The sequence below is a fragment of the Geospiza fortis genome, unplaced genomic scaffold, assembly GCF_000277835.1.
Source record: "Geospiza fortis unplaced genomic scaffold, GeoFor_1.0 scaffold331, whole genome shotgun sequence".
NCBI classification, from domain to species: Eukaryota; Metazoa; Chordata; class Aves; order Passeriformes; family Thraupidae; genus Geospiza; species Geospiza fortis.
The window spans coordinates 505,446-528,004 of NW_005054540.1; the positions used below are offsets into that span (position 1 = coordinate 505,446).

At 40.4% G+C, this 22,559-nt stretch overlaps 1 protein-coding gene across 1 annotated transcript in view; it reads left to right on the top strand.

The window, feature by feature from the left end:
* TAB3 (TGF-beta activated kinase 1 (MAP3K7) binding protein 3) overlaps positions 1-11,874 on the top strand; it is a 41,734-nt gene extending 29,860 nt beyond the window's left edge. Inside the window, exons 4-7 of the mRNA XM_005429312.3 lie at positions 1,201-1,361; positions 3,447-3,540; positions 5,094-5,177; positions 7,325-11,874. Coding sequence (XP_005429369.1) covers positions 1,201-1,361; positions 3,447-3,540; positions 5,094-5,177; positions 7,325-7,473 — 488 coding nt within the window. The 3' untranslated portion in view covers positions 7,474-11,874. The remainder of the gene's footprint in view (positions 1-1,200; positions 1,362-3,446; positions 3,541-5,093; positions 5,178-7,324) is intronic.
* The last annotated feature ends 10,685 nt before the right edge of the window (positions 11,875-22,559 follow it).

Genomic DNA, 22,559 nt, shown 5'->3' on the forward strand with positions numbered 1-22,559 from the left:
TGTGGAATGCTGATATCTGCTTCTAACAGGTTGGGATGTTCTTCTTTTGCAGTAAGTTGTCATGTTGTTACTTATTTTTCTAATTCTTTTTAGCTCATATATTAATATTCTTGAATATTATGTGCTTTTCCTTTGCCTTTGTTGGATGGGATGAGGAAAAGGTTAAGTTCTGGCTGTGACTTTTCATTAAGTATCATTTTGCAGGTTCTACAGGTCCTTGCTTTGAACATTGTTATGTGAGCAGCATGTTTGTCTGAAATACACACATCAAATGTCTTATTTTTCTCTGTCCTAGCAGACTTCAATCAGGTAAAACCAGCCTGATCAGAAAGGATTAAGCATCACACTGACTTGGCCAGCTTTGCACCATGATGAAATACTGAGAAATACTCTTCTTTATGAAACTGAATATTATCTTCTAGCTAGTCAGAATTCTTTTCTTTGATTCTCTGGGAGCCCAACAGCAGTTTGTGACTGAGAGTCGTAAATTTCAATACCTTGATGAAAATGATGGAGTGACTCAACAGCAGAGAGGTTGGAGAAATCAGTCTGTCATAAAATTAGGATCTGAAGCACCTGAGCTGACTCAACTCTTTATTTTCTGGATTGTTGAAGATCCATAGTTTTGCCTCTGAACCCATAGGAACTTAGAGTGTTGAGGATTATAATATTTCCTGAAAAGCTAAAACTACTTAGAAGTTGTACCACAGTTTATAATAGCAATGAAAAAAGCAAATTTGGGATGACATTTGGCTAATGTCTCAGGGCTGGTGTGTCAGCTGCTGTTGAGCTGCAGGCATGAAGTGTGTGTTACCTCCTGATCTTACCTCTGGTATGTTTTTTTTGTCAGTAGAGTATTAGTATAACTAGGTTGCTGTTTCATCCTGAGAAGCTGTCTCCTTGTACAGGTGCTTTTGTATTTTTGAGACGAGAAAGATCAAATGCAAAAAAGAAGCTTTGACCAAAATGGTAATAACAACTTCAAGTTACTGTATAAAATGTGGTTTTACTCTGGAAGAACTTTGTTCTAAATTGTAGTTCATTTGGCATGAAAGCATCTTCACACTGATATTTGGCTGCATGTCTGTGATCGCCTTTTTTTTTTACAGAAGGGTCACTCATGAATCTTATGCATACATTAAGAATTCAGTGTTCAGGTTTTTATGTACTAGTAACTATTTCTTCTGTGTAAAACATTAGCCTTGCTGTTACATCAACGGGCAAGGATGGAGAGATTAGCAAAGGAGCTGAAGCTTGAGAAAGAAGAGCTTGAACGCCTGAAGACTGAAGTCAATGGCATGGAGCATGATCTGATGCAGAGGCGGCTTCGGAGAGTCAGCTGTACAACTGCAATTCCCACAGTAAGCAAGTTGTTAGTATTTTAATTCAACATACACATTTATTTTTTGTGTTTTAATGAAACTAAGGTACTGTTCAGTAATACTTCTGAGTATAAAATCTTCAGTCCTTGGGGATGCTTCAAGTACTTGACTTGTCATTAACTAATTATTGTAGTTGATGAAATGGATATGTGTGCAGTTTTCTTAGTGTTCCCAAGAAAACTTCAGAAGGTTGTATGCATGCACTTTTATACTTGGTTCCTTACCAACCAATAAAAGTATGTCCAAGTCTGTTCAATAAGCCTTAGCCATATAGAGCTTGGTGTCCATGCAGGAAGATTTACCTTTTTTTTTTTTAAAGCTATTTTATTGTTTGAGTAGCTGCTTCTCATAGATAGTATTTCTCCTTTGGTATGTGCAGGATGTGCCAAATAACTTTTCAGTGGCAGTGTTGCCTGAAATAGTTGGAACTCTCCTTTTTTCCTTGTTGATTCTTCTTATCTGTGTGACTACAACCTGCAAGTGACTCTAGCCCGAACGTGTGTATGGCTCTGATAAGGGAATTCATCTGGCTGAAAAATAGCTTCCACTGTGTGTAGTTGTTAAGCAAATCAACTCAGACTTACTGGCTGTATTGACACAAACAATGCACACAGGTGTAGGCTGGAAAGCACAGAAGGGCTATTGGCTGCTTTGCTGTGGCTGTTCTATGTCTCACCTGTTTCAGGGCAGCATTTGGCACAGATGAACCTGGGAGAAGTTCAGAGGTGCTGAGTGTGCCAGCATGAGGTTAGGAAAGCCAGAGACCAACTGGAGGTGAATCTGGGACAGGATTTCAAATACCAAAAGAAAGGCTTCTGTTACTACCTATGTGACAGCAGGAAGAGCAGTGAAAATGTGGGCTCAGCAAGTTGGGGGGCATGGTTATGTAGGACATAGAAAAGGCTTGAGATACTGAATGAGCTTCTTAGTTCAGTCTTTACAGTCTGTCAGGAATCCCAGGTCCCAGAGACCTGGGCAAAGTGTGAAGCAAAGAAGGTACACCCTTAATGGAAGAGAATCAGGTCAGGGAATGCTTAGGCAAAACAGTCATACACGAGGTCATAATCCTGGATGAGATACCTGTGAGTGCTGAGGGAGCTGGCAGGTGTCATGGCAAGGCCACTCCAGGTAATCTCTGGTTCATTAATGGTGTTTGGGAAAGTTCCCAAAGGCTGGAGGAGAGCAAATATCACTGATGTCTGCAAGAAGGGGAGGACCCAGGGAACTAAGGTTGGTCAGCCTCACTTTGATCCTTGGCAAAGTGATTGAGCAGCCAATGCTGCTGACCCGTTCCAGGCACATGAAGGACAAGAAAGTGGTCAGCAGCAGTCACATAGATTCACCAAGGGGAAGCCAAGCTTGGCCAAAGTCCTAGATGATCTCCAGAGGTTCCTTTGCAACCTTGAATATTCTATGATTTTGTGACTGTGATGCTGGAATGTATCCTAGAATAAAATATGTTAGTGGTTGATGCTGCTGGTATTAAGAAAGCTTTCCATTCCAGTAACTTAGGGTTTCTTAATGATATGCAAATATATGCACTTAAATAACTGATTATGCTGTTAAAAATAATTGCAGTCCTTCATCATTGAATGATTTAAATATACTGAGCTAAAAGTTTAGTTTGGCTTCTTGGAGCTCCTTGGGTTGATGCAAATGAACAAACTTTTGACCTCATTCAGTTATAAGCAAGTAATGGTTAATGTGGGCTGCAGTTTGTATTCTGTTTTTGATTATCTTGATGCAGACTCAGGTAGCAAGTCATCCATTTATACAGAGTTAAGTAATGTGTGTGGTTTAATAAACTTGAGCTCAGCTATGTCATCTTACTAATGAATTTTAATATTAAGTAACTTGTCTGTTTTCCTCCTCACATACCAATAGGAGAATGTTTTTTGAGGGCAAGTGAGTTAGGAATAGTAGGCCAGACACTTGGACTTCTTTCAGTGCCTTATCTATACTCAGTTTTTAGTAAAGCTGTTAACAAAGATCTAGCAATGTTATTTCTATTTCAATAAGATGCTGACTTTCCCACAATTACTATTTTGGGATGTTTCTTTCTAGCCTGAGGAAATGACCAGATTGAGAAGCCTCAACAGACAACTCCAGATAAACGTTGACTGTACACTGAAAGAAGTTGATCTCCTTCAATCTAGAGGTATTGAATTGATACTTTTTTAGAAACGTCATTTGGATATGGTCACAAACATGAGTCTGCTGGAGGTTAGGAAAGCTCTGCAGGGCGTCTGGACAGGTTGGACCAGTGGGGTGAGGTCAATTTTATGGGGTTCAAAAAGTGTCATAACAACCCCAGGCAGAGCTGTAGGATAGGGGAAGAATGGCTGGAAAGGTGCCTGGAGGAAAAGGAGCTGGGAGTGCTGGTCAGCAGCAGCTGAACATGATCCAGGTGTGCCCAGGGAGGCCAGGAAGGCCAATGGCACCTGGCCTGGATCAGCAATAGTGTGGCAGCAGGACCAGGGCAGGGATTGTCCCCCTGTGCTCAGCACTGGTGAGGCCACACCTCAAATCCTGTGTCCAGTCTTGGGCTTCTCACTACAGGAAAGGCATTGAGGGGCTGGAGTGAGTGCAGAGAAGGGCAGCAGAGCTGGGGAAGGGTTTGGAGCACTCGTCTGATGAGGAGCAGCTGAGGCAGCTGTGAGTGTTTAGCCTGGAGAAAAGGAGGCTCAGAGGGACCTCATTGCTCTTTACAATAATGTGAAAGGAGGCTGTGGTGAGGTGGAGTCTCTTCTCCCAGGTAACAAGTGACAGATGAGAGGAAACAGCCTCAAGTTGCACCAGAGCAGGTTTAGATTGGATATTAGGGAAAATGTCTCCAGGGCAAGAGTTGCCAATCATTGGAAGAGGCTGCCTAGGGAAGTGGTGGAGTTGCCATCCCTGGAGGTGTTTAAAAAACCTTTAGATGCAGCTCCTGGGGACATGGGTTGGTGATTGACTTGGCAATGCTGGGGTAGCAGTTGGACTAAATGATCTTTGAGGTCTTCTTCAACCTAAATGATCCCATGGTTCTATTATGGCATATGCTTAAATGTGAATATTTGGAGTTTTTAGAGTTCAATTTATATTAGCAGTGACAACTTATCTCTAAAAGGTGAGTGTTTTTTCAGTTGCAACCTAATAAACTTGGCTTGCTAATACTTCTGTTGGCCAAGTTAAATTCCATTAGTAAGAAAGTGGTGACATAAAATGACTTTGCCAAGAGCATATTAAAAAAAATTACTCCTTTGTGAAGATCCTTCACTTAAAATTTTGACTTCTTGCTTACAAAGGCTGTGGCCAAGTAATGCAGAACTGAACAATGAGTTGCAAGCAAGAGGCTCACAAACAGAAATTTACTAGGGTTTTTAAAAGTCTTTTTTGTAACAGAAACTTGTCTTAAATAGAATCAAACAGATTAGGATATGCACAGTCCTTTTTTATCAAGGAAGTATCCTATAGGAAGATGTACAGTTCACATGTTTTCCCAGCAATGCAAAATGTTGATCTGGAGTTGATTTTTCAATATGGGATTGCACTGCTAAATATTACTGTGATTGACAGAAAACTAAAATTATGTGACAAAACTTGTGAAAAAGCTAAGATATAATGTCATAATAAGAAAATTTATAAAATAAGAAGCCTTTGGATGCTCATGTCACTGGCATAGACATTTAAATAACCTTCACCTTACACTTTCTTTTTCTTTTCTAACAGGAAACTTTGATCCGAAAGCCACATGTAACTTCTATGACAACATAGAGCCTGGTCCTGTTGTGCCACCAAAGCCATATAAAAAAGGTAGGTCAACAAACAGGCGTTATCACTGAATCTGCATTGAGTGAGGTTTTTCTTTTTAAACAATCCCTGTGGTGACAGGAAGCAGCTCTAGTTATTTAACTTTTCTGTCTATAATTCACACCAGAACAGTGCAGTAATCCTGGTTACAACTTGTTTTCCTCAGACAGACTGTTGTGAATAAATGTTCTGTTAATACCTCCTTGATTATAAATAGTTATTCCCTATTAGAAAAAAGAGCTGAAATACCAGTGTCGGATCCTATGCTCTGATACAGAAAAAACAGCTATCTTTTCCCTGAAAATGTTTTGTGTGATAAGATTTATAGCATTGTGTCTGCTCTTGCTGTAACTAGCATGCACTGCACTTGTTAGTGGAAAGGAAGCAGCTCTTCTGAATCAGTAATCCTACGGTCTCCCTGACACTCCAAAGTTTGTAAATGAGTTCTGGCTGCTGATAACACCCCACGAAGGTTTCTGTAGGTGAATTTTGAATTCATATTAGGAAATTTTCCCCCTCTTTTGAAGCAAGTGTTTTACTCCTCAATGTAAGAAAATTAATTCTGAGTGGAAATTTAAAAGAAGGAGAAGGCTTAGAACTGCTGCTTTTGGCTGAAAGAAAAGATAATACTGGGAGGAGTTCACTGCATTAGGTGGTAGTGTCCAGGAAACCAGTAGCACCAGGTGAGCCATGGTGTGCCTGGCTGGAGTCACCTTAAATTGCAGTGATCATGTGGTTGATTAAGGAGTTGTTAACTTTGTGGTGCTTGAAGACATTCTCTTAATTACACTACCATATTTAATGTATTATTTCAAAGCAAAATAATGTGCAAAACTCACGTGAAATGAGTTATTTAATTGGGCAGTTAGGAGGATAGTGCCTTGTAAGGATTTGTACAACAAGCTTCCAGATTTTGTCTGCGCTTATCAGAGATCAGTTGTAGAGCTACTGTACTGTATTCAGAGCTTGGATTGTTACATGAAGGCATCAATTTTTTTTTTGTTTTTTGTTGTTAAATAATAAATATTGTTTAATATTGAGCTGTTGAAAGTGTGGGCAGCCAGACGGGTGTGGGCAGACAAGGGTGTGCTCTGTGCTGCCATCTGGCCAGTCAGTGGAACGCAGTGAGTGCCCACACTGCCTGCCTTACCAGGAATTTGTTGAGGTCAAGCACTGCTGATGTGACTCTGCAGCTTCTGGCCTGGAGGCTGCATCTAAGCAAAGAGATAACTTTTATTTCCTTTGTTAGTCTCTGAAGACTTCAGTACTGTCTGCACTAAGGCTGTAATCAGGGTCTGCTGCATTTCTTAGCAGGTGTGGCAGCAACTGCAAATTGATTTGTGTGCACTTACAAATTGCAGGCCTTTGTTAGACATGAGTTCACTGATGTTTAGCAGCTGGGTATCCTAGCCATACCTTCTTGGTATGTGTTAATGTTAATAAATATTAACATTTTCCAACATGTTTCCACATCCTGGGAGTATTCCTTACTTATAGTAGATAACCTGAGGTGTTGAGGTGGAAAAGTGAGTGATTCTGTGAGTTAAGGCCTATTGTGTGATTTGCATACGTACTGATTTCATGAGTGAAAACAGACTTAAATGCTAATTCATGTACATATATCCCTGCTTCAAAGGCATGAGGAAGAATTGTCTTGTTTTGAAATAGGCCTGTCATTTTATTTTTTGATTGTATTCTTTTTCAGCCTGAATTAACACTAGAAATAATATGTCTTTTGTCAGACTGCTTGAAGCAACTAAGTTAGAAGTAGTTTTTCCCTTCAGGTGAAGCAGGTTTATTGTAGTTCAATATTTGGAAATAGACCACTGTGTGTGAACCTTAACAGGATGGTGCTGCAGTGCCAGTAACAAACTTGTATGCTTTAAGCTATTAAACCTTCAGCAGCATCAGTGACCTAACAGGGATGAGTTCTCTTGTTGGTTATAAGGTATTACAGTTTAGTGGCTCTTCACAGAAGTGGAATACTTCAAATATTCAGATTTCACAAACTGAATTAGAAGTGCTTTAGGAAGAGGTTTCCATGTTCATTTTAAGATAGACTGTTTAATTAGGTGGCCTTTCAGTAGTGTGATCTTGACTATTAATCTTTCTCTTCTGAAATAAAATGTTTTCTTTTGGCTTTTCTCTAGAGCATCAAAACAGCTCCAAACAGACTCCACGGACTCAGCCAAGAGATGAAGACTTTGAAGGGGCCCCATGGAATTGTGGTAGCTGCACCTTTCTAAATCACCCAGCACTAAATCGCTGTGAACAGTGTGAAATGCCACGATACACCTGAAATTCAGGAAAGGGCTGCACTGGGTTGAACACAGGCTCTCAAGCCAACAGCTGTAAGAGAAGGAAACATGGGGAACCTTTCAGTCCACCTGCCCGGCCTTTGCCAGTCAACAATCTTCATACTGCAAGGGGTGGGGGTAATGTGCTAGGATGTTTCTGCTTCTGCTGCACTAGAAAATAAATTAATTAAGGGTTAAATTCCTTCCCATTGTAGTGAGCAAAGCAGAAAACGAAGCCTGAAAATGTAAAAGGATTAATTTTCAGAAGAATGTATGCAGGAAAGCAAATAACTACTGGTGTTTATTCCTGTGGTTATAGTTACTGCTTAGTGGCTCTAAAAACAACCAACCCAAAACTACTGGTTTTTTAAAGAAAATTATAGGACTCTTAGTAATGGTGTGAAGTGTTACACTTAACCAGAAAAACTGAAGAGCCAGAGCTGACTTAACCTGGCCACAGCTAGTTGGAAAACAAAGGCTCCCTGTGCTTCTAGATTGTAAGCTACTGAAAAAGAAGACAGGTAAATGCAATGATAAATTTTGCGATGTATAAAAAAAACAAGGAGAAGGGTATTTGTAATTGCTGCTTTTTTTCAGGGTAACTTATGTCTACAAAAAATTGCTGTTTGAAATAGTGACCTGAGGTGACTAAGTGAGGAACCGTGTGAGTGTTTCAGGGAGTGTAATCAGAGGTAATTTTTTACAATCCCGTTTGCTTGTACAGTGCCCACCTGGCTGTGTCAACACTGGTAATAAACCGAGAATGAATTCTACCACGTTGCAGATGAAAATCCTGCTGCATGCTTTCATTGGGCCGTCGTGTTTCCAAGCTCAAAGGATGCTTTTCTACACAACCTTCTGAGCCTGTGCTGTGCAGCAGCACAGTGAGATATGCCAAACACAGGCTATTCCAAATTCCATTTGGAAGTCTTGGGCTCAGCCATGGTTGTGTTTGAGAAGAGTTTGTACCCAGTTGCTTAGGCCTTTTCAGCTTCCAATTTGTGAAGAATTCATGGTGTTTACAGCACAGAAGGTACTTTGTGCCCCAGATCAAAGTTAGCTGAAAAACGATTAATCAGCTCTTCAGTAAAGGTTTATTTGCACATTATTAATAAACCAGCCTGTACAAAATAGCAGATGCCAGATCCTGAAGAATTACACACTGAATTCTTTCTATTTTGGTCAGGAAATATTTGTCATAGGTTAAAGAACACAAGACTTGCAATTGAAAATCCTACTGGTACTTATCTGCCTATGATACACTGTATTCCAAAGGTGATGTTCAATCTGTGTGGATGCTTCAGGCTGCTGGAATAAAGCACTCGATACTTTGAGATCAACCTTGGGTTTGGGCAGCTGAATGATTCTGTGACACAACTGTGTGCCTGAGTAGGGTGTTCTGTGTACTGGTCAGAGGCTGGTACAGTGCATTTGAGTTTTTATGGTATAACTTCATCACAATTCAGAGATGCAGCCAAGCACTTCAGCTGAATTATGGTAATTGACTTGGTAAAGCAAAATTTGCTATTAACTTTACCATGAAAGTTTGAAACTACTTCATTTTAAGCTGTTCTTAGCTCATGGCAGCCACATCCATATTGTCGATTACCACAGTTCACTCGATGTGTGATAACATGCTAAGCTGTGGTAGAACAATCATATGTCTGAATCCTTATTTAAAATAAAGCAGCATTTGCAAGGGGTGGGTGGAGAAAAACTCATCTTGACTGCATTGCTCAATCTGGTGTCTTCTTTCCCCACAGTTTATAAAGACAACAGTAAGAACCAAACTGTTGGTCTTAGATGAGGAACCGATGTTTTATCTGGCATTTTTCAATATGTTCTTGCACTAAATCTTCAGGATAAATTAAAATAAGCTAAGAGATCTCCAGCAATCAGTGTGCACCACTAATGAGCAAAACTAAGTCAAAGGCATCAGAGATAGTTTTCCTTCCTTCCCAGTGATTTACACTGCTGTGAGGGGAGCTCATCACACGTGGAAGGGGGTAAGGAAGTTACTCTCAGTTACTGTCAGCTGAAATTAAAAGCCAGGTATTAATTTTGTGCATGTCAGTGGACAGTTTGACAAAACTGAGAATTAGAAAACAGATGAGCAGAAGCATTGCTGTTATCAGCTGTATAACGAATGACTCCAAACAATACCAGTAACTTCATGGCTTTTCTATCCTGATGCCTTTGCCACTGTATTATTTCAATTTTCTGTTCCTTTGTACTTCTGGTGAAGTTCTAGAAGCATTTGTTTTTGCTGGAATTACAAAAAAGGTAGCAACTGAAGTGACAGTCAGCAAATGAGAGTAGGGGTGTCATGCAAAAACACAGTTGTGCCATTTTCAGACAGAATAGATGCTACTTTCAAAAGAGGAGGTGCAAATATGCATTCAGTCCAAATATGCCCTGAACTGCAATAACCTTACATGGAGACCTTCAAATCTTAGTCCCAGCTTCACCAGAGGAAGAGAAGGAGGGCTGCCACCACAGCAAGATACTCATTGGAAGAGTGAGTGAGCGCCATTAAATTGAAAAATGAATCCTTTGTACCAATGACTTTACTTGGTTTTTTCAATTACTCTCATTTGTTGCTTGTACAAACAAAGAAAACCACCACACCCTTCTGTTGTATTCTTTTATTGTAAATGCCCATACTCAAACTTTAATAGTAAAGACTTGACATGGTGCTTGAATATTTCTAGTTTGTTAGAATGTAATTGTATTTTGAATATAGGAAGATCCATTTTCCTTCTGAAAGCAGGTGATGCCATTCAAACCCCAACTGAATTGTAGATTATACCAAAAAGATTGGTTTATGGAATATTTATTGAATGCACATAAAACCCTAATGTCAGCTGGCAACAAAATGCACTGTATTGTATAAAACTTGTGTGTGTATGAGTGAGAGAGAGAATGTTGGGATGCTGATGCTGTTGATTTAATGCACTACTTGTATTTTCTTTTTTCCTTAATGACTGAGCTTTCCCTCAACCATGCTACTAGATTGGTAGAGTTTGTAACTGACTTGGACATTCAGTTATTCAAAATGATCTCACTGTTCATTGAAATTTTATAAAGCTTATTTTATATTTACTGTGCTATTAAGATGAATTCCCTTTAATTATAGGATACTACTGTAGTTCTTTGTGGAAAATTATTCAGAACATAGTAAACCAAAAGAAATCCTGAACTTTGGATCTACTTTTAATTTGGTGTAATTATTAGTCATGTTTGGGTGAAGAGGAAGGGGGTGGGAAAGGAAAAGGAAAGGAAGTACTTTGTAAAATGTAGTCTTAGATCAGATTGAATTGTGTATCTGTGTGTCTGTTGTATGTGTGTGTTTCCCTTGAAAAATGGGAGGTGTGGTGAACAGGTGTAATAATTCTTAAAAGAGCTGGTCTCAATACTTTCTGATTATGATATGCTACTGAATCACGTTTGTTTTTATTTTTAAACCCAGCTTTTCTCTCAATTACTTTTATCTCTCCCAGCTATACATCTCTCACTTCAATTTCTAAATACTTTTTCAATTTCTAAATACTTCTACATTTAATATTGATTGTAAAATCCCTTGAAACTGAAATAGAAATACTTGAGTTGAAATGGGGACAAAATAAAAACAATAAAGAATGTTTTAAAAAAGAATGTGAGAATATTAAATATGTTAAAAACAAGCTTGTCATCAGGATGATCGTTCTTTTAAAATCCAGTGGTGTACCCTAGAATGTGAACGTGACTATCCTGATGAGAAGTGGATGGTTGGACATAAAGAATTCAACAGCCAATTTGGTACCACAGAATTGATGTACTCTGTACTGCAGTGACTCCAAATCCCACAAGGAAGGAAGACATGCACAGATATCACATCTCACAGTCAGTACTGTCTCTGTGTGCAGCTGCATTTGTTTTCATTTCAAAAAGTCAATCTTACATGAACCCAGACATGACTGAGTTTTGCCACATTTCTTCAGTTGGGGCTTTCATTGCTGTATATGTCCATAAATGCAAATATTTTTATTGGAATAATCAGAAATCAATGGAGTTAATGCAATATTATAATCCTGGATTTCCAGTATCTTTGAAACCAATTTTAAAAAACTGTGTTCTTGAAACTTATTTATTTATGGTGGCACCAGTGTATCTAATCCATACTTCCTGCTGTGTGAAACCCTGTTAAATTTTTTCATTAAAAAAAGAAGACACGATCTTGTTTAATCCTGTATATATGGTGTCTACATTCTAGATTTGTGTATGCTGTGAATGAACATATTACTAAGAGATGAAATTGTATAAAAGCATTCAGAGGCTATGCATGCATGGTACCTCCAGAAAGTGCATACTCCAAGTTGCAGATTCCTGCAAAAATAAATTAATAAAACTAAGCAAACATCACATCCTGCATTTGTTCTCGTGTGTAGTAGGAAACATTTTTAAAGTACAGCCCTCTTTGGCCTTCATAGCCTGATTGTTTCTGGTCTCCCACTTGGACCTGTAGCTGTAGCAAGTTTGTTTCAGGGCTTTTGGGGTTTTGTTTTGGTGATCATAAGGTATAACAAGGTATTTGCTGAATATTGAACTGGGGTCTAAGTCCTGTTCCCATGCATGTGAATGAGCAGGAATCCCATTTAGATGATGGATATTGTGTGCAGCTTCTGGTGTATGTTCAGAGTGTGAGGTTGGCCTCAGCACTTCTCCCTTGCCTTGGTTGTTACCAGAGCAGCTTTGCAGCCCCTCGGGGCTGGGGCCTGGGTGATAGCTGCAGTGCCCAGTGCCTGCAGCACAGGAGTCCCTCTGCTGCCTTAACCCTTGGAAAGGCGCTGCTCTGGGAGAGGGGGGAGAGGTGGAAGTGCACAAATGTGAGTGCAGGCACTCCTAGGGCCGTGTTCTCCGTGGCATCAGCTGCCCACAGCTCAGGAGCTCTGGAGCTGTGCCCCTGCTGCGTTCTGGTCACACGCTCTGAAGGTCCTTCAGCGCCTTCCCACTCACAATCCTGCTGAATTTCAGTCAGGAAACACAGGTAAGAATTTCATTCTGACTCCTTTTGCTAAGTTGGCTTTATCAGAGTTTCAGGAGACATTTGTATTTTAATTAAGCGTTTGATCTTTTTTTCACTTTAGAAATCATTACAGTTGAAACAGATTAAAAAAAAAAAAAGTTGAGGTGCCTGTAAAGTGTATTGTGCTAATGGAGACCGCGCAGAGCCGAAAGACACCAGTCTAACAAGTGGTCACCATTTTTGGTTGTTTCCCTGAAGTTCTGAGGAGGCAGATCTGCCTGAATTGCATAAAACCGGTTGATTAATTCCTCAGGATAACTTGGTTTTGGCAGCAGTGAACTGTGTCTTAAACCTGTGGCTCTTTGAGAGATGGTTTGTCCTGTGGTCTGGTAAATATTCCTGGAATGTAGCACTGCTGCTTCTAGTGAGGACAGTCCATGTTGTGACGGGCAGGTGCTGTGCATTCCCTATTGCACCATCTCTGGTTGTAAATGCACTTTTTGAAGGAGTGCATTTACACCCTGGTTTTGTCTGAATGGCTGGACTCAAAGTGTTACATACTCAGTGGGCTGCCTAAATTTTTATGGAAACCTCTTGAAGTTGTTAAAGAAGGGGCTTTGTTAATTTTTAGCTGGAGGGTCTGTGATTATGACATGTTCTAGTTTGACAGTAAAGTGAGGTCAGACCTGTAAAAGCCTTTTTCAGGGGCACCAGTCTGCTTCAGAAAATACTCTGTTTCTCTAGAAAACAGAAATATATGGAGTTAAACAAAACAAAACAAAACAAAAAAAAACAAACAAACAAAAAAAAAACCCTGCAGGTAATTTTCCAGATAGGCAAAGCTTAGAAAACTTAGAACCTTGCACGTATTTGCTGCTTTTGCAAGCTTCACTTTGAAAATACAGATTCATTGTCCCTTCTTCCTTCATGAAGTTAACAAAATCTCTCTTGCCTGGTTTACTTAAAAATGAAGTCAATATGGTCCCATTACTGCTTTAGAAACTAAGCCACAGAGCCTGGGAATTAAAGATGTGCAATGCAGGTGCTGCTTTGGTTTTGACTAAAGGCTTCTTATTTTTTTGGAAGAATTTTAGGAAAAGAAGTTTAGGGAAAAATATGGAATACTTCAGGATAAAAAGCTGCTAGGTGAGGAAAGTTTTCATGGGTTTGAATGTGATATTTTGATTCCTAGCTGGTGTTGGTTGCAGTGATGGAACAGTCACAGCTCAAATATTCATCCCAAGCTCTCATTGGCTCTCTGCTGGATTGTTCTAAGGTATCCCAAACCACTCTTGCACATTTCAGGCTTGGGGGATTATGTTTTATTTCACCTGAAATTATTACTCTCTATTTTTGAGCCATTCAGTTAATCCAATGATTTTGCAAGACAGAAGTTGCTTTTGGCAGTACCTGTGTGCTGGGGAGTGCCTGGTGTGACTGCCCCCAGTCAGATCCACGTGGAGGAGCCTCCTGAGCCCCAGGGATGGGGAGAGTGACAAACACACTTTGCAGGTGGGTGATGGGAGTAAGCAGGGTCTGAGAAAACTTTGTAGAGAAGAACTTGTACTTTATGAGAGCTGGTGAATCCTTCCCTCTAATTAAGTTTCTGTTTGTGCCTTGCTTCGCTTCATGGTGAGATCTGTGGTGCTGGAGAGCCTTTCATCACCACAGATCCTGAAGCCTCGTGACTTGGTTGCCATTCCAGGTAACTGTTTTTACATTTCCCCCAACCTCCATTTGTCTCAAAACTGATTGTTCATAAACCAAACAAACATCCTTTTATCTTTTTTATGCCAGGACATCCTCACTGGCTGTGTTTGTGTGCTCCTACCTGGGCAGGATCCACTGTGAGGACCATCCATGGCAGCACAGCAATAGCAGGGAGTTACACTAAATATGGTATTGTATTTGCAGGGTGCCCCATGGCAGGAAGGAATGATGAATCTGACTCCATGTTCTCAGAAGGCTAATTTATTATTTTATTATACTATCTTATATTAAACAATGCTATAGTAAACTATACTAAAGAATACAGAAAGGATACTTATAGAAGGCTGAAAAGATAATAATGAAAACTCATTACTCTTTCCAGAGCCCCAACACAGCTTGACCCTGATTGGCCAATGAGTCAGAACAATTCACAGCAGAATCCAATGAAATAACCACCTATTGGTAAACAATCTCCACATGCCAGAGGAGAAAAACACAGGAGAAGCAAATCAGATAATTATTGTTTTCCTTTTCCTCTGAGGCTTCTCAGCTTCCCAGGAGAAAAATCCTGAGTGAAGGGATTTTTCCAGAAAATATGAATGCCACGATATGGCTATGCTATTTCAGTATTCTGGGTGAGACTCAAATCATCTGTGCACCAAGGAGGGAAATGCAGATGTTTTCATGAGCTATAAAAACCACCAAGTGTGTGGAATTCCCACATGGTGGTGCTTGGCTTTAAAAATGAAAGTGAGTTTATTGCAGCAATGAATGCAGAGTGTGTAAATGTTTCCCAGTCGTTTTCAAAGCTGTTCCTTAAAACTGGAAGTGAAAGATAACCACCTTGCTCTTTTGTCCAGCTCACAAATTCTACTGGCATCAAATTTGTTCTAGAAAGGAAACTGTTTTGAAAGAAATTCTCTGCCCTGACAAATGAGAGGCCTCTTCTATATCCAGAGGAATAACCTACTGTCTCCCAGATAGTAATTTTGTCTTGTCTGGGTTTTTCTAGCTTCTGCAGAACTTCAGATTGTTGTAAGCTCCTGTTCTTTTTCAGCTATCACAATTTTCCACCTGCCTTTGCCAGTTGCAGGCAAAGGCCCCTCCAGGCTCCTGTGGGTCACTGCCCTGTGACAGACACACACACACACGTGTGTGACCTAGGTGTGTGTGATATACCTGTCATGCCACTTTCTTATGGGAAGAGGTCAACACCTGTGCTGTGCTATTAGGATTCAGAAATCCCAGCACCCTCAAACATGGGCTCCTCTCATGGTCCTGGTCAATTCTCAGAGCATCTGCTTCTCTGTCTCTGATTTTGGGACAGCCAATCTGAACTACTCCTTTTGAAAACTGTGAAGATTTAAGAGTTTAGTGACAGAATTTGTGAAGAACTACAGCCAGTTGCTATTTTTTTGATAATATTCAGTATTCAGGTGTGAGAAGAGTAAGGAGATAGTGAGGAACATCCAGAGAAAAGTGTGTTGGTACCTTGGTGTAATTATTTACATTAAATACTGTGTTCAGGACAGTGGGATTAACTTCTGCTGTAGTGGTTATCTTTCCAGGTGGGTTTTATGAAAGCAGAGTAGAAGGAGACAATCAGTTCCCTGGACCTGCTGGCCACTCCTCTTTGATGCAGCCCAGGACACCATTTGTTTTCAGGGCTACAAGTGCCCATGGCTGGCTCAGGGCCAGCTTCTGGTCCAGCAGCTCTCCCAGGTCCTTTTCTGCAGCACAGCTCTCAGTGAGCTCTTCCCCTAGCCTGTGCTGCTGCCTGGGATTGCCCAGGCCAGGTGCAGCACCAGCCCTTGGTCCTGTTAAACTGCATGAGAATCCCATGGTCCCACTTCTCAAGCTTGTCCAGGTCCCTCGGGATGCTCTCCTGTCCTTCAGGTTTGTCACCTGCATCCTCAGCTTGGTGTCATCTGCAAGCATGCTGGGGGGGGGGCACTTGATCACCAAGTTTGCCATTATTGTCACTGTGCCCTTGTTGCCCTCTTCTCAAAAGCCATGAAAAAGAGTCAGATAAAATATAAATGATACTTTCAATATTATTTTGTAATAAATAAATAGCAATTAAACAGCCTAATTATCTCTCTGATTTCCTCTTTCCTACTCAAGGGGGTGCACAGCACAATGCAGCTCATTAGCTCAGGGATGATTCTCAGGAATGCACCAACATAAACATTCCACCAAGTAGTATATTCAGTTTGCCACCATTTCAAATATCAGGAATGAGAAGTCTGCTGCAGATGAAGCCCCTTCATGTGCTGTGGGGAGAGATATAATCTGGATTAAGGCCCTAAATGTCATACCTTCACTAAAAACCCTATTGCTTTTTTTCTTTTTCCTTATTTTTTGATTTATTTTTTTAAGATAAGGCTGCCAGATGTGCTGCACTAGTTCTGAAAGGTGCACTAGTAGATTACATCTATAGGATTTGGGCTTGCTCATCAGCTCTGACAGGAGAAGATGCTGGTAAAATCTAAAACTCCTTCAAGACAAACTTCTTACTCTTCAGGCCACATTTATTCCCACACTGCAGTAGTTTAGGATTTCTGACAGGTTAATCCCAAAGCCCTTTTCTAAGATTTCAGACATTCCCTACAAAGAACAGTATTACTTGAGCACTGAAACAGTGCCCTGTTCCTCCCAGGAGGAGAAATAGGAGGAGTAGGAGGCAAAATCTCCAGCTCTGTGGCCATGGGAGCAGTTAAAACCTGCTCTGCATCCATCAGCTTTATCATCCCTGACAGATTTTGAAAGCAAAACCAATATGAATTAGTCTCAATTTACATTGGTTCCATGCATGGGCCTCTCCAAGGTAATTTGTTATTTTGTTTCTCTCTTTCCAATATATGGAGTTTTGCATTGTTCCACTGCTGTTGAATTACTGAATTTAAACAAAGGAAAAAGTTCCTCACAAAGGCAGTATCCATGACATGAACCACAAGATGGATACTCGTATCTCTTTTGGTTTTCTTTACATCTGATAAAAAGATATTGATAGTTATACCTAATCTTTACCTTCCCTGCTAGCAGGGTGTTTGGGAGGGTAGATGTGTGTGTACACAAACATAAAATAGCTTGGAGCTATAGTACAGCTTTAAACATAAAATAGCTTGGAGCTGGTCCCAAAGGGGCTGATCACTTGCACACACTGAATTGACCACCTCAGAGCTGAGCAGGTTAAAGCACATTGTTTTGGGCATTGTCCAAAGCCTGTGAAACACTGACAGCCCTGGGGCATCCACCACCTCTAAACAAAGCCTGGTGCAGGTTTTGACCACCCTTTCAGTAAAGAAACGCCTCCTAACACCCAGTCTAAATCTCTCCTGGTGCAGTTTTGAACCACTTCCACTGACATGTCAGTATCCACAGTGAGCTGCAGGACCTAAAGACTGTCAGTAAAAGATGTCTTGAATTGCAAGGGTCCAGAGATTTACCTGGACAAATTTAAAGGAATTGAAGCCCTAGAGATGAACTCATACAATCTGCTCTGCAGCATCCCCTGGTTCCTGAAGGTGTCTAAAACCAATCAGCACTTCTACTTGTGCCCAAACACTTGATCCTACATCCAAATAAACCTGAATGGCCTGGAAAAAATGGTAAAGGGTGGTGTGAGTGCCTAGAGAAACCTGATCTTTGCAATGCTTGTGTAAGAGCCTGAAAGCCAGGGAAAGGAGGATACAGCAATGGCGCTTCTTAACTTCTTGTTCAGTTCTAACCGCAGAGAAACCAACTTTTTGCCTTCTGGGAATTGACTTCTGGTGCTTATGATGTGTATATTGTTTATGTTCTCAGCATCTGAGACTGCTGTTGGCATTAATCTGTGAGCCATGCCAGGCCACTGCTAAGGCAGTCTCCAATTTCTGCTTGCAACACCAAGGCTGCCACTCAGCAAAGCTTTCCCTTCCAAGCCCTGGCAAAACCACACAATACACAGGTAAATTTCTGGAATATGACAAAGTGCACCTTGATCATGTCATGGAATAAATTTAGATTCAGAGACAGGCATTGTATCTGTAGGTATGGGGCTCTCAGGGTGATGTCTTGTCTTTCTAGGGGGTCAGTGGTCAGTTTGTACTGAGTTTCATGAAGATCCACACACACAGCCCTGTGCAGAGCAAACCTGCTGATATCATCAGTCCTTTGCTAGAGGCAGTTAAATTACCAAGCACAAACCTGCTGAGCACCCTTCTCTGGAGGTCAGCCCTGCTGCTGTGTCACTTGTTAAAGCTGAGATAAGCCATAAGCCAAAGGAATGCCTGGAAAGCTTTTCTTTCCCTCTCTCCCAAGCAGACTCATCAAACAGTTCCATTAATCCTGAGCTGGGATAATGAAGTACTTTCCTGACAAAACAAGGGAAGGAAGCTATTTTTGAGCAGTTCAGCAGCTGACCTTCAAGAGGACAGCCCTGGAGCCAGCACATTCCCACAATATCCTCTGCCAGCAGCAGAGCATTGCTGCTGCCCCCCTGAAGGGGTGAGCCGCAGGAACAAACACTGCCCTGGCCCAGTGTCACTCACCAGGAGCTGAGCCCAAACCTGTCACACCCCGGTGTGACCCCAGCCACGGCATTGGCCACCCTGCCACAAAAACACCAGCACTGCTCTCCTGATCAGTCCTAAGCACCAAAATTAATTCTGTACAGTCTTCATCTCAGTACAAGCCACTGGGCAGCTGCTGGAGGAAATCATTGGGAACAAGTCATAGTTCATGGTTAAAAACACCTACATCAACTTCTATTAGAAAAACCTGCTCTAACAAGTGCCAATATAATGTGAATTAACTACTTTATAGAATTACACAATCATAGAATATCCTGAGTTGGAAGGCACCCACAAGGGTCATCCAAGTCCAGTTCCTTATGATTTACATATGTTAACTGGTTAAAGAAAAGGTTCAGTATACATAATACAAACCTTGAAAATAGAGGAAATCAGCCTTTTCTACATCAAAACTAGAAACAAACAAATTACCATTATTAATGTACTGAGGTAGAAGAAACCATGACCCCCTCTGCGCACAGATAAAATATGCCTAGCTGGTCGTTACCATTTTTCATTAAATTAAAATAGGTAAATGGAAAGTCTTAATAAATACAGAAGAGCAAGGGAAAAGATGTTTGCCTTCAGTCCATTCAAATTGAATTATACCCCACAATGGATATGCATCAACTCAGCCAAAACCAGCTGTGAAATTGCTGGGACTGAGCCTGTAGAGCAGCCCCAGTTGAGCTATTACTTTATTAGTGCATGAGTTTGTGCTCACAAGGAATCATGTCTTCAGTGTCAAGCCTGCAATGGCATTTTTCACACTGAAACAGAGCCTCCAGCACAAAATTGATTTTATTAAAATTCTTGAGGTAAGGTACAAGGAGAAGGCTTCAAAACCAAGCTACAAGGGAAAATAAAAATTCTGCCTCCCTCCGCAACTTCTGCAAGAATCCAGTTTGTCAGAGGTGTGCTCTCTGTATTGCTGCCCCAAATTAGAGCCTTGGGGTAAATAAAACAACAACCTCACAGGTTTTAATAGTATTTTGTCTCGTGTTATCTGAAGATATCTGAATTTAGGGTATTCATGTAATTCTGCCTGAGAAAATGTAGAACACAAGCAGAACATTTACTGAGAGCTGCCTAGTGCTGATTTGGATGTGTGACAACTCCTAAGATGCTTTACAGGAATATTTATGAGAATGCAAGGAGCAGAGTGGCCAGCAGTCAGTGTTCCATGTGCATTCCTGGAATACCTGAACTGCAGCACTTACAGAGATTACAACACAGAGTAAAAGGGTATTAGCCTGGAACACACAGGTCTATTTATTTATAGAAGCCAATTGTATTTAGCAGGAAAATATGGAATAAATCAGCTCTAATATTAATGCAAGTTCTGATTTTCAGCACTAAAGAACCTTTTCAATAATGGAAATTCAGGGAAGAGTATTAATGGAAAAAGTCTCTCTGGTTCATGTGCTCAGTTCTCTTTTCAGTAAGAAAAAGAGTTTTTGTCCACATCTTCTACACATTTCAGTGCTTCCTTTTCATTCTATTTGTTACTTGTTTTGACAGCTTGGACTATGTACATTAAGAAAGGCAGGAAAATTTGGTGCCAAAACACAGAGGTTACTTTACCTTGTAAACACAATGACAAGACATTTAGAGCAAGGCTGAATGTCATCAACGTAAACAGCAAATACCTACAAGTCCATTTATTCCCCCTTCCATCCTGACAGGAATAATTACTGTTTAAAGCTCTCTACCTGAAGACCTATAATCTTCAGAAAAGGAATCAACAGAAATAATCACATCTTTCAAAACTGAGAGGAAATGAAACTGTACAACCTAAATTTTCCACACTTTGTCTGGCAAAACCTGTCAATAATACAAGATGAAGCAGTTGTCTGATTAAAAGAGCAAAAGAAGCATTTTTTTCACAAAGAGAAAAAACCTTCAGAGCAGATTCTATGTAAATTACAGACATTAGACACTGCAAGAATATAAAAGATGCTGGGGTTGAGTTTCAGGTTCACTGTAACTCTCTTTTACTGCGGCTCACAGAATTATTAAAGCAGACTCTCATCAAAAAGCCCTTGTCAAATAATCCCTCTCTGCAGGGAAAGTTTGAAATTATTTTTTTCAAAGAAAGCCTGAATACCTTTTCTATTAACTGGGGCACCAAAACCTGAAATAAAAACAACTGAATAAATTATAAGACACCATGCTATTTTTAACACCCCCATCATCTTTTACCTGCAAAAAAGAAGAACCAAATTGGCAGGGGTTTGGGGGCATTGGGGTTTTATTTCTTTTCTTTTTTCTGATCTTCACAACTCCCCAGAGTAACACAGAATGAATTTAACCAGTTTGGTTTTGCTTTACTCACAGGATCCAGGTGCAGCCAAGTAGAGTTGGGGTCTGACCCACTGTGGTGCTGCTCAGCCCTTCACTGCACATTCTCCTTAATCTCATCCACAGAGTCAGCTTTCCCAGGAAATTTATTATGAACTGTCACGGTGTTCATTTATCACTCCTTAAACAATTCCTGGTTTTTATCCCAACACAATCATTTGGTCTCTGTTGAGAGAAAAGGGTTATCTGGAGCAGTTTGTCACGATCTTGGTAGGCTATTAGAGGAAAAACTGAAATGAAGTTGTAAAGCATAACGAGATAGAAGGCTTAACTTGGAGATTTCCTTGTTCTTTGTGTCCTACTGTATGTTTAATATTCAAAGAAAATGTCTTCCTCATGAAGCAATAGAAGAAAAAAGAAAAAGGCGAAGAAAAAGTACTCATAAAGCAGAGAGGGCGCAGAAATGAGATACTGAAAAAGGGAGAGAGTTATTTGTTTTTTTCCAAGCACTTAAGTTTAAACTGTAATTAAGCAGAAGGCTGGCTGGCAAGCTAATAAAGAGAAGTTGTAAAATAAACATTGCACAACGGGCATTTTGGCTACTGCTGCTACAACAGGGCTGCACATTGTCCTTGGGCAGGAGGATCCATGTGGGAAACCCAGGAGGGAGCAGGCCAAGCCCTGAAAACCTCACAGAAATGCAGAGCTTGGCAGATTTCCTCAGGGGAGGGGGAAATTTTTACCCATGGGGACAGTATTTGTTTTCTTTACAGAGCCTCTGGTTAGTCCAGAGTCTATTTATACAAAGTCCAACATGTAAATGCCATGGGTTGTGCATAAAATTGTAATAAAGAGGGTCACAAACCTGCTGTGGTGCAATGCTGGGTAATGATTAACTGAAAAGCCAAAGTAAATTAATAAATTATTTGTTAGGCTAGAAAAATAATCATCTTTTCAAACAGAAAGGATGATGTATGAACCCTCACAGACAGCAACAGAAACCTCAGGCTTGTTGTCTGACAGCCAGGACTGTTCTCCCTTGCATACTATGAGGAACTAATGGTTTTCCAAAAATAAATGTGCACTGTGATCTTGAGTGACAAATATGTAGCTTTTGAGGGTGATAAAAGTCCTCAGCTTTTCAGGGCTCTTCTCTTTGATTCAGTAATGACCTGCTTGTGCCTTTCAAAGGATAAATATAGAATAAAAATCAATACTGAGATACAGAAATTTTTGGTAGCCTTCCCACTATTGATTAAACTCTTTCCAGAATTTAAGGGAATGAAACATTTATTACTTTTTCAAACTTCTTTTTCTTTTTTTCCCTTACTCCAGTTTTGCCATCCTGTCCTTACATTTACTGGTTTCACTTTGCTTCAGGCCCTCTGTATTTCATAGAGCCAGTGATGTGAGATACACACTGAGATTTCCCCTGCTTCTATTTGATCTGTCTATTTTCACCAGGTCTCCTGAAAGGACTGGAGAGGTGCTGCACTGGATCTGCATATTCATTGTTCTC